General features: G+C 41.1%; 1 protein-coding gene across 1 annotated transcript in view; it reads right to left on the bottom strand.

Moving 5' to 3' along the window:
- Nucleotides 1-12,387, bottom strand: part of RAB2A (RAB2A, member RAS oncogene family) — a 55,617-nt gene that overhangs the window by 22,057 nt on the left and 21,173 nt on the right. The window contains exons 3-5 of the mRNA XM_080938489.1: nt 9,105-9,172; nt 2,502-2,584; nt 1,601-1,693 (exon numbers count right to left, since the gene is read on the bottom strand). Of these exons, the coding sequence (XP_080794615.1) occupies nt 1,601-1,693; nt 2,502-2,584; nt 9,105-9,172 (244 nt within the window). The remainder of the gene's footprint in view (nt 1-1,600; nt 1,694-2,501; nt 2,585-9,104; nt 9,173-12,387) is intronic.

Below are 12,387 nucleotides of genomic sequence, written 5' to 3'. Positions count from 1 at the left end.
GTCTTAAGTGCGGTGTTTGTTCTCTATGCTGTTCATTCACAGCATATCCTCTTAGGACAGAGGGACCTGTCTCAGGGTCACCTGTTCTCATTCCAATATGTGATCACTACCTATTTTACTCATTTTCTCAAAGAATAGTTTCTATTTCTACAGCCAGGCATGGTGGTGCACACCTGCAATCTTAGCACAGAGAAGGTTGAGACAGGAGGATTATTAGCTTGAGGCCACAGGCACAAGCACACACTGCTCTTAGATGCCCCAAACAAAACCACTAGCTTCTGATGTCACTGTTTCCCTTTTCTTTGCTTATACTGGTGTTTTTCAAACAGGGTCTCACTGTGTAGCCTGAAGAGGCACGGGCCTGAGATCCTACTGGCTTCAGCCTGGTGTGGGCCGGGCCTCCACACTTACCCATCTTTTTAGTTTGATAAAAAGATGTGATTTCCCTAATATATAATCATTCAGTGTTATAATTTCCTATTACTGCTACCCTTTCACAACTTTTCAAAGATTGTAGAGACAGAAGTTTACTTGTGAAAACTGATAATAATAGTTGCTACTAATAGCAATGCAGGAGGTGTAAACTACAATTATTAGTCGTCCATGAACACCCTTTGGTGTTAATCTGTCTGTAAATTAACTTGGCATTCCTTATATAAATGTGTGTTATTCTGTATTCTCTTTTGGACTGGCTGTATACTTAACTGGTTTCTTCACTAATTAATGAAATAAAAACTTGAAAATGCTTGTTACTAAATTACTCTTTTACTTTCTAAACATATTATCTGCCCACAGTATATATTTTATAACCCTAAAGAGCAAATAAATTCTACTTCTACCACTTAAAAATACTATGTGGTGGCCACTCCAGCCAGGAAAGCAGGTAGGCTCAATACAGGCCTTCCTCTTTCCCTTCTCCCCTCCAAATCCAATCATCCAGTCTCATCCTGAGCTCTGCAGAAGACCACATGCTAAAGCTCTCTCAGTCACACAGATCTTTCCCTACTGTTCGATTCCCCATCTCTTGATATATCCCATCTCCCATCTTCAGCAGGCACTTCCTGGGCACTCGAATGTCAGTCCAGCCAGGGAAGTAGGTAAGCTAGCTGCAGATCTTGACCTCTCCTTCCATTCCTCAAAATCCAATCCCCAGCTCCTGAGCTGTGTAGTGATGTGGTGTCTCCTCATTCTCCCCTCCCATTCTCAAGGAACTAAGCAAATCCTGGCAGAACACCCTGTTTTCCTCCCTCCGATGGACTCCCTCAGCCCTCCACTAGACCATCCCCATTCCTAAGAGTCAGTTCCCAATACCTAGAAACACATTCTACCTGGAACCTACAGTGGTCATGCCTTAGGAAGATCCTAGAATCTCCTACCAGGCAACACAGAGCCACCACTCTAAGAACCAGAGGGGAACAAAAACCAAGGAACAAAACGCCCAATAACAGTAAAATCTAAAGAAATACTCAGGATTTAAATAAAACTTTAAACTTAAGAATCCAGGAACTTTCATGCTGACAAATCCACAGGAAAAGTAGTCACAAACAGTAACCACATCACTCACTGATAATTAAGTTAAGCTCTAAGTTATTTCTTTTACCTTTTATTTCCAATAAGCATGATGACCATGTTGGAATTGGAATGCTGACGGGCATCTTCTAACCAGGTTGTCAAGTGGTTGAATGTGTCTCTCCTAAACATAAATGGTATGTGATTACAGTTTCAGTATTATTCATAGTACACAATACGTAGTCTACATTTCCCCAACATTAACCATGTTAGCCACACATAGACATTTATACTATGAGAGCCATATTTAAAGCACAGTGTTGGGAAAAAGATGGAGAGTGGAGGGATATGTTCTATGGAGGTGTGGGGGAAGGGGGACGCTTCTGGTGGACCCATGTTGGACATCCCTTCTCTGAGGCACCAGCCATCAGATAGTATAGTATAAGATGAAGTTTATTCAAGGAATGGGGAGGGGAGTTAAGAAAGTAGTAGGGGGGTTGGGGAAGAGAGGGAGGGAGGGAGGAAGGGAGGGATAACAGAGGCCATGAACATGGCCATGAGTACGTAGCGGGAGTGGGGGCATTGGGAGAGGAGGGACAAAGGGGTAAGAGCAAGAGGGCAAGAGAGTGAAGAGGGACAAGCAGCCCCTTTTATAGCACCAGGTCACTGTGGGGTGGACTTTGGAAGAATCCTAACACAGTATTTGGGTCTAGGGCTCACTGATTACATTTCAGTTAGAATAAACACAGCTGTTAGCACAGCTTAGAAATTTTCAGTGTATATAATATATAATAGCACCAAACTGATCAATCTGGGGATGCTTATTTAAATAAGAACTGAGCTGCAGATTTTGAGAATACATTTAAATTTGATTCAAGACAGTTTCCAGGATGAGTAGCTAAAGCATAAAGGCAATACAGTGTTATTACTGGTAACCACACGTATTTAGAAAGTCTCCTTGTACTGAGCTGAAAAAACTTGCATACACTTACCTTGTAATATCATACACTAGTAAAGCCCCCGCTGCACCTCTGTAATATGACCTTGTGATAGAACGAAAGGACTCCTGCCCTGCCTGTGTAGAAAAGGTTGAAAAGTTTCCTTTAAAATGATACTTTATACATTTCCATATTCCATTGTTAATATATCACATATTAAACATAAAGGAAAGGCAGTCATAAACAGAGGAGAAAACTTCACTAGTCTTAGGAAAAATCAAATAACACCATTGCTCAGATCACCAGATCACCAGGATGCACAGGCAGCAATTCCCACTACCCTCCCACTCCCAAACAAGACCCCTAACCCTTTTTGGCAATCCCTGACAACCCAATTTACTGAATGGCTTCACAATACATGAATCATTATTAGAGCACAAAATGGACTCCTAGCAACTAAGCCCTGAAGACAAATTTGAAAGGAAGCAAATAACCCAGAGCCTCACATTTGAATTCAATAACCCACTCCCTGGGGCAGCTGTTGACACTAGAATAAATAAAGCCCATTGTAAATAAATGATGAATGACATCTTTACGCCCACCATCTGCTGGTGGAAAGGTTGTCAGAAGGCCAAGGATGCAGATTTTATCAGTTATACCATAAACTGCAGTGGGCTTTCAACAGCCACAAGATGGGATTCTTTGAGCAATCATTTTATTATGAAAAACAGAAAAAGGTTCTGAATTGAATTTATATAATTTTTCTTCACACAATCAATTTCCTCTGCATCTGATATATAATGCTTGTCAAGAGGCAACCGGATGTAAATGTCATCTTTATATCCTGTGAAACAGGCACCAGAGATTAAGTCCAAGTCAATAATTTTTCTATCTCGTAGTATTAACATTCTGCAAGCAAGGTTGAGGAAGGCTATGACTATAGAAATAATTTTTGCACTTAAAATATATGAACTTGAAAGACATTTAGGTTTTCATGCTCTGAGTCTTGAATTTCTGATGCAAATATAAAATCTTCTATCATGCTCTGATTTGTTCCAATATCTTCTCTTGGTGACCCTTCAAGAATATTCCTGCCTTGAATGTCACTCTCAGTGCCTAGAACTGGGACTGGTACTCATATGACACTCAGAGAAAGCATGGAGAAGCAAACTGTGGAATCAAAGTGTCTTAGCCACGTGCATGAAATGGTCAGTATTCCACTGCACACAAGTGGACCCATTCAACAACAGTAACACCCAGATCTAAGTTAACAAGCCCTCTCCTTGAAGCCAGTTCTAACATTCAAAATGTCTTATGCTGATGAAAACACAAAAGCCATGGAATAAACAAACACCAACCAGTTCCTTTAACATAGTTCAACCAACCAACCAACCAACCAACCCACCAACCAACCAACCCACCCACCCACCCCTAGAAAGTATGGCAGCCATAGCAACTCATGCCTGCTATACTAATACCTAGAAGGCTGAGGTAGGAGGATGGCTGTTGAGTTTAGGCTATCCTAGGACAGAACGTGAGTTCTAGATTAACCTGGGCTACACGAGACTGTGTCTCAAGCATAACAACGACAACAAGCAAAACATGCATGTACACATGCTCATAAAGCTAGTTTTTTCCTACTGGTATCACCAATATCCTAAATAACACTGTTTCTCTTATTCCCTTCCTAAAAACCTATTGGTTCCCCTCCACCTATGTATCCACTTTCTAGTCCTTAGAGGATCAGTTCAAACCCTCCAGGGTTTCACAACGTGGAGGGGCTTGGCTACTACACTCCACATTCATCCTTTTCTCCTCGTAAATCCAAAAGCACTTCCATGTGGCTTTGTCTTAACACTATTGATTAAGTGGAATGAATACAATGCTCAAATGCACTTCTGTAGTCCCAGCAGGGCTAACCTAAGTGTGTTTCTAGAAGGCACTTTAATGTGTTATCTTGATTGTATCCATTTGATACTTTAGACTTGTGAGAGTCAATACTACAGTAATACTTATTCCTCACTGTTAGCCATCCACCTAACAATAAAATGCTAGCTATGTAGACAAGAACAAAATTAAAACATAGAAAGAAAATATGAAAAAAATTTTAAGAAAAAGTTATTGAGAAGCTGGAAACAACTCAGATGCCCCACAACAGAAGAATAGATACAGAAAATGTGGTCCATTTACAAAATGGAATACTACTCAGATATTAAGAATGAGGACATCATGAGTTTTGCAGGAAAATGCATGGAACTAGAAAGTATCACCCTGGGTGAGGTAACTCAGACCCCAAAGGACAATCATGGTACGTACTCACTAATAAGTGGATATTAGCAGAAAAAGTACAGAAGACCCTGGATACAATCCACAGGACTCAAGAAGGTTAACAAGCCAAACGGCCCAAGTGAGGATGCTTTAATCAATCCCACTTGGGAGGGAGAAGAAAGCAATCAAGGTTGTCGGTTGTCAGGTTGGGGGTTGTGGACCCTGGGTGGGGAAGATGTAATAGGGAGGGGCTGACTGAAGCTCTGAAGGCCAGCAGAAAGAATGGAAACAGGCTACCCCAGGAGGTAGGAGGTGGGGGGACCCTCTAGAATATACCAGAGACCTGGGAGGTTAGAGACATTCAGGCCTTAAACGGAGGGACCTTAGATGAAATGCCCTATATTGGGGAGAGGGAACTTGGAGAACCCACCTCCAGTAAAAACACAGGGCATCAAGTGTAGGGATGGGGTTGCCATCCCACAGTCAAAAACTCAGCCCCATACTTGTTCCTGTCTGAAAGAACTGCAGAGACAAAAATGGAGAAGAGCCTGAGGAATAGGAAGTTCCAGCAACAGGCCCAAATTGGGATCCAGCTCAGGGGAGGCCCTAAGGCCTGACACTATTACTGACACTATGGTGTGCTTACAGACAGGGGCCTAGCATGGCTGCTCTCCGAAAGACCCAACAAGCAGCTGAAAGAGTCAGATGCAGATATTTGCACCCAACCAATGGACAGAAGCTGGTGACCCCTGTGGTTGAATTAAGGAAAAGCTGGAAGAAGCTGAGGAGGAGGGTGACCCTATAGGAAGACCAGCAGTCTCAAACTTGACTAACCTGGACCCCAGGATTGCTCAGACTCTAAGCCACCAACCAGGTAGCATACACAGCTGATATGAGGACCCCAACACATATACAGCAGAGGACCGCCTGGCCCAGCCTCAGTGAGAGAAGATGCACCTAACCCTCAAGAGATTTGAGGCCCTAGGGAGTGAGGACATACTCTTGGAGATGGAGAAGGGATGGTGGTGGTGGTAGTGCCTCAGGGGGAGAAAGTATGGGATGTGGAACAGTCAGAGGACCGGAAGGGGGATAATAATGAAACTGTAAAAAAAGATTAAAGAATAAAAAAACAATTGGGAGAAGTGTAAATGTGCATATACTAAATAACAACATCCTAACACACGGTAACTTTAAACATAGGGTGTGGGAAGAAAACAATTTCTTTTGATATGAATCTCCCATAACCCAGGCTGGCTTTGAACTCCTGATCTTCTTGTCTCAGCTTCCTGCACGCTATTACTTTCCTTTCTTCTTTAAGGTAAGAAGGAATGCTTAGGAAACACAGCAAGTAGTCTGGATCACGCTAAACGCTGCCTGATGATGTATGGTATGTAAGGATATCAGTTAAGAAAGTAACCTACTTTATATAATGCTTTTAATGCACAGAGAATACTTCTTTTTGGTTGGTGTGGTGGTTTGACTATGCTTGGCCCATCAGAAGTGACACCATTAGGAGGTGTGGCTTTGTTGGAGGAAGTATGTCACTGTGTAGGTGGGCCTTGAGGCCTTCCAGTGCTCAAGCTCCACCCACTACAGAAAAGAGATTCTCTGTAGTGGCTACAGGTGGAGGACAGTCCCTTCTGCTACCTGCAGATCAAGATGTAGAACTCTTGGCTCCTCCAGTACCATGTCTGTCTGCATGCTACCACGCTTTCCACCATAATAGACTGAACCTCTAAAACTGAAAGCCAGCCCCAATTAAATGTTTGCCTTTATATGAGTTTCCTTGGTCATGTCTCTTCACAGCAATGAAATCCTAACTAAGACAACTGGAGATCATAGAAAGTTTGTGTACGTTATTTTTCTTTCTTTTTCTCTATTGCTTTTTCTTTCCTGCTTTCTGCCTTTTAAGACATGAGAGGCAGATCTGAGACTCTTATGCATGCTAAGCAAGCACTTGATCTATAAGATTCATACTTTCAAGCCTTCAATGTAGGTTTTTTTTTTCCTTTCCATTTGTTTCTCTGAGACAAAGTCTAATGTAGTCTATACTGGCCTCTAATTCATAAATAGCTGAGGATGGTCTTCAATTCCTGATCTTCTTGCTTCCACCCTCCCAAGTGCAAGGATTAGAGGCACGTGCAACTGTGTCCAGGTTTTCCATGTACTTTTGATTTGAAGTCATGTTGCCTGAGAAAATCTAAGTTAAAAAAATGTGTTGGACCAGGGACACAACTCAGTTGGTATGGTGCTGTCTAATAAGTATGAGGACTTATTCTCAGAGACCCAGCCTTCATGTAAAAACCGTGGTGTAGTGGTATGTAGGTAAAGTGGAAAATCCTTGAAACTCACTGGCCAGCCTAGTACAACTGACAAGCTCCAGACTCTGACACAAACAAAAGAAAACCAAGGTGGACCATGATCAAGAAAAACACCTGACATCAAACTCTGACATCCTAAACACTCACATGCACACCAACACGTACATGTATCACACCCAGTGTTAAGATGTTTTAGGCTCACGGTGGGAAAGAAACCCTTATGAAATAGATACATGCTGTGTATGGTGGTGCATACCTTTAATCCCAGCACTCAAGAGGCACAGGCAGGAAGACCTCTGAGTTTGAGGCCAGCCTAGTCTACAGAGCAGTTCTATAGTCTAGTTCCAGGACAGACAGGGCCACACAGAGAAACCCTATCTCAAAACAAAACATAAAACAACCAACCAAAAAAAAAAAAAAAAAAAACACACACACACAAACAAAAAGGAAACAGGTAAGCCAGCTTTCCATTGGAGAGAGGTCAGAAGGCATAAGAATGCCATCCAATGGAGAACTCCGAGACAGAGCAGATAGATTTAGTCACCGTTTACCATCTGAATACAACTGTGGCATATGTGGGAAATAACAGGAAATCTATATCCAGCAAATATCCTCAGCAACACAGTCTGAGAGTGGGTGCTTTTTTTGATCATTTTCCCAATAGCTTTTGCACTGTCAAGTGAGAAAGTAAAACTGAGTGAACGGAGGAAAGGAGAACAGGGCTGTGTGGTGATTACAATCCCTGTACTGCATAAGGCTCATGCCAACCTGTGATCCTCAACTACCTACTTGCAGGAAACTAGACTGACTTTGTAGACTCCCACTAAACACATGTGGGGCTAGATGTAGGGGAGACTAGGGCTCCAGTATCTTGTGCTAAGCAGACAGCAGAGAATTTCAAAACCATAACACCATGTCAATCTTCTTCCTATGAAAATATAACTGATATTTTTGCTTTGAAAAAGTAGAATTTTCAACTATACTGCATTGTTTATCCACATTAGATCATCAATATTAATTTAAAATGAACTAGAGGCTAAGGATATAGCTCAATGCTTATCACTTATCACTTGCATAATACATCAAGCCTTGTGTTAGATTCCCCAACACCAGAAATGAAAGCAAAAAACCCAAGGATCAAATAAGTTTCCCAGTTCCAATTTTTAATATAGTACTACTTACACTAATAACCCATAAGAGCTAAAGCTCTTTCTGGGTCTCTCTAAGTATATAGGGGGTTGAAAACTGCTGCCTAAGGTATCCACTATAACTTCACTTTAGGCATCTAAAAAAAAAATCACTCATAAACAATTTTTTAAAAAGAAAAACTAGGTTACTGAGTATATTGTAAGACAGTTCACAAAGGTGGGCAGTAATCAGAATAGTATTTGCAAATTCAACTCATTTTCTTATTCTGGACTCATCTCAGAAGACAACATTTAGAGCACACAGATTACATGTGGTATTAGTTCATCAAATGGGAAGTGATGGCAATAGGACAGGCTTGCTAAGAGGCTTATAGGGACTGAATCAAACTTAAAGCTCCTACGATCAATACCTTATGATAATTTTTATTTCCCATCACGTTTACTCCTTTTAAAAAAATCTAGACTTGGTGATTATTTTTCTTAAAAATACAACTTTTAGGGGCTGGAGACACGGTTCCATGGTTGAGAGTAGCTGCTGTTCTTACCGATGACCCTGGGTTTGGTTCCCAGTGCCCATGTGGCAGTTCACAACCACCTGCTCCAGGGCATCCAATGCCCTGTTCTGCCTCCACGGGCCCCTATACTCATGCAAACGCCCAGAGATGCATAAAAATGAACAAACATTTAAAAACTATACATACATGCAGTTCCTGGAGTGTTTCTATTCAGATCACAAGGCCTAAGATTCACACAGATTTGTCTACCAATATTCAGCTCCTGTAGGCACATTTATCTGTTGAAATCATTAAATACTAAGAAGAATCTTCTCTAGCCCATTTCTTTCCAGGGTAGAAACTTGATACTAACATATTTAGCCCTAACCAGGCATGCAAGGGTGATCTTATCAATGCCACACTTACTGTATCCCAGATCTGGAGTTTTATCTGTTTCCCATCAATCGTTATCATTCGAGCACCAAACTCTACACCTGAATAGAACAGAAAACAATTTGTTAAAAGAAAAGTAAATATTTCACACTCAACTATTAAAATACAGAATGTTTGTTTTGGAGATATGTGATAAGCATACCCACTAACCTTGGGAAATATATAAGCTAAGTCATAGGTACTCTGGAAGTTATCACTTAAACAAATTACTATCACCTAGACGCTAGATCATCTAGATTCTAGAGCACATCTTACTACTCTGTACATCCAGCTCTGTAACCCCAGCACCTGTGAAGGGAACCAAAGCAGGAAGGATTCCTGTGAGTTTCAGGCCATCTAGTCCACACAGCAAAAACACATATTTAAAAAAAGTTACAGGGCTTGGTATGTTGGCACACGCCTTTAATCATCCATGGGAAGTAGTAGCAGGTCGATTTTCCTGAGTTCAAAGCTAGCTTTGCCTACAGCAAGTTCAGCTAAGGCTATACAGAAAGACACTGTCTCAAAAAAGTTAAGCATGGTAGCATATGCTTGTAAAGCCAGAGAAAAAGAGGTTGGAGAATTAAGAGTTCAAGGCCATCTTCAAAGTGAGTCTGGAACCAGCGTGTGTTAGATAAACCCATCTTCTAAAAACCAAAGCAAACAAGAAAATATAGCCATTTTAGCACCTTATATTTTTTTTTAGCTGTCATCAGTAGATGAGATAGAAAGAGAATATGTCTTCTATGATATAAGCTTGCTATGGTTTTCACTTGATGTTCTAATACTTGTTCTATTGGGATACTCGATCTAGGAACTAATGGTTATGCTCACGATTTTGAGGTCAGAAATATTGGAACTCTAGAGAAGAAAAACACGGGAGCTGTGAGGTACTAGAATGAAAAATGTAAATCTTAGTTTTTCACATATGCTCATCTACACACACACGTACGCATATATACTTTAAAAACATCTCTTCTGGCTATAAAACCACCATGATATGGCATAAAAGCCCCTCAGAGAAGTCAACAGATAAGCCAACATAAGCTAGTGGAATTATTTTGAGAAGGATGTTGGGGATGAACTTTGAGGTTTTAAAAGTTAGTCCAGGTCTAGTCTCTCCCCACAACTTGAATATCAGGATGAAATGCTTAGCTACTGATCTAATGCTATGCCTTCCTGTCTGCCACCATGCTCCCCACAATGATGGTCACAGACACATCCTCTGACATTCTAAGCAAGCCCCCAGTTAAATGCTTTCTTTTGTTGTTTTGTTTGTTTTCAAGGGTATCCCTATGTAGATCAGGCTAGTCTTGAACTCACAGAGATCTACCACCCTCTACTTCCCAACTGCTAGGATTAATGGTGTTTGCCACTAAACTCAGCTAAATGTTTTATAAGTTGCTTTGCTCATGGTGTCTCTTCACAGCAATAGATAAGCAATTAAGATGACCAGTTAACATTTAAGGGTTAGGAAATTATGATGGTAATTATATGACTAAGCATCTAAATCCCACTACCAGGACAGTTGGTAAGATAAGCAAGCTGACCCTGGGCCTATAACCTGAGCTGACCCACATCTGTAGTTCCCAGTTAATAAGTGGGTCTGTACCAAACTGAACCAAAGAACTTTCTTTTCCAATGAACTTGGATTTATATTTACAAAACTCTTTAATCTTCTGAATGATACAACTTTGGAGCTGACCATAGTAACTATTTCTTGTCATAGAGATAGGAAACAACAACAAAAACCCCAAAACAACAACAAAAACAAAAACAACCAACCAACCCACCCACCCACCCACCCATCCTCCACTGGGAACAGGCAGAGAAAAATAAAGCAGGCATAGGAGGATGTGTGGTAGAGGCAGAAGTTCCATCTCCTTAAAAGCTCCTCTTCTGGCCAGACCCAGGTTCTCCCTTCCTCAGTTTTTATGGGACACAAAGTTACTTAAAACAACAAAGTTTTGATCTGCTAAATCTGTTAGGTGGATTTTGTTACTTAAGAGGCAATATGAAAATCTCCAGTGCCAACAACTCTACTTCCCTAAAGTTGTTGGTAAGAGAGGTACCAGAGCCTTAACACAGAACAAGTTATTGCCACTGCTCTAGGTACAAGATACCTAGAGGTATCTAGGTATTAGATTGACCGACCTAGTGGTTAGCTTTCATGGTGTCAAAAGGTGCACAGAGACTGTAGAGCAGACAAGTTACCAAAATTTACCCAGTTGTGATTATTGTCAACTATAAAAATCAACTAGCCTGACAAGATATGTCCATTGGTGCAAGAGTGCCGTAAGTATCATGTAGATAATCAATTGCTTTTTGATTGAATTTAAGACTCACTCCACAGTAGAAAACTCATGGCAGGTTCTATAAACCTGGCCAAGAGCACAGGACAAAGAAGGTCATAAGCCATAAAGAATCTTCTGTTATTTAACTAAATGGACATAATATCAAACTGCCTTTTAAATGCTTACATTTATACCTATAGAACAGTGTAGTTTTCAGACAGTCCTTAGCAGAGATACTCTTTTTGCAGTGCACAGGGTTAATACAGAGGCTCAATACTGGTCAGAGTACAGAGAATAAATGGAGTCCCTGACCTTAAGGGAGACGAGCTTCAGGGAAGGCTGTGGAAGGCTCTGGAAAAGACTGCACTAGAGCAGAGTGTTGGAAAGAGGATCTTCTGGGCAGAAGACAGCTGAGGCGCATGGCTTACAGCAGCTGTGCTCACCTGGACAGCTATCACATCTCACCATGGGGAAGGAAGGGATCAGGAGGCTCTGTTCCTCCCTGAAGGATGGTTAATGGTGGCTGGAGGCAGGGTATCGCCTTCTTCAGTTTTATCACTAGTAAGCTGCCAATGCTCCAGTAAGTAACTCCCCACCCATGCTTATACAGGCAACCTTATTTTAACATTAAAAAAGAGATATGAAAGTAAGAGAGGGGCCTGCTGAGAAGGGTTTCAATGAGAAAAGAGAAATTAACGGGGTTATGGGCAACAGGGGCTAAAATTAGTCACACAAACACACATACATACATATAAAACTACCAAAGAATAAAAACAAATTCTAAAAAAGTGAAAAAAATATTTTGAGAGTCAGATGTGAAGAAGAAAGGTATACCAGCCAGGGTCTTAGTCAGAAAGGCAGAAACCACACTTAAATACTCAAATGCCTAGTATATAGAATTTGTTATAACACAGAAAGGCAAGAGACTCAAAGACGAGGTGGGGACTCAGCTCAGAGATGAGCCACAGCAGGCAACTGTTGCT

The sequence above is a fragment of the Micromys minutus genome (assembly GCF_963924665.1).
Source record: "Micromys minutus genome assembly, chromosome: 26".
Classification (NCBI taxonomy): domain Eukaryota; kingdom Metazoa; phylum Chordata; class Mammalia; order Rodentia; family Muridae; genus Micromys; species Micromys minutus.
The sequence above is the reverse complement of the archived record's forward strand: the minus strand, read 5'-3'. Positions and strand labels throughout refer to the sequence as shown.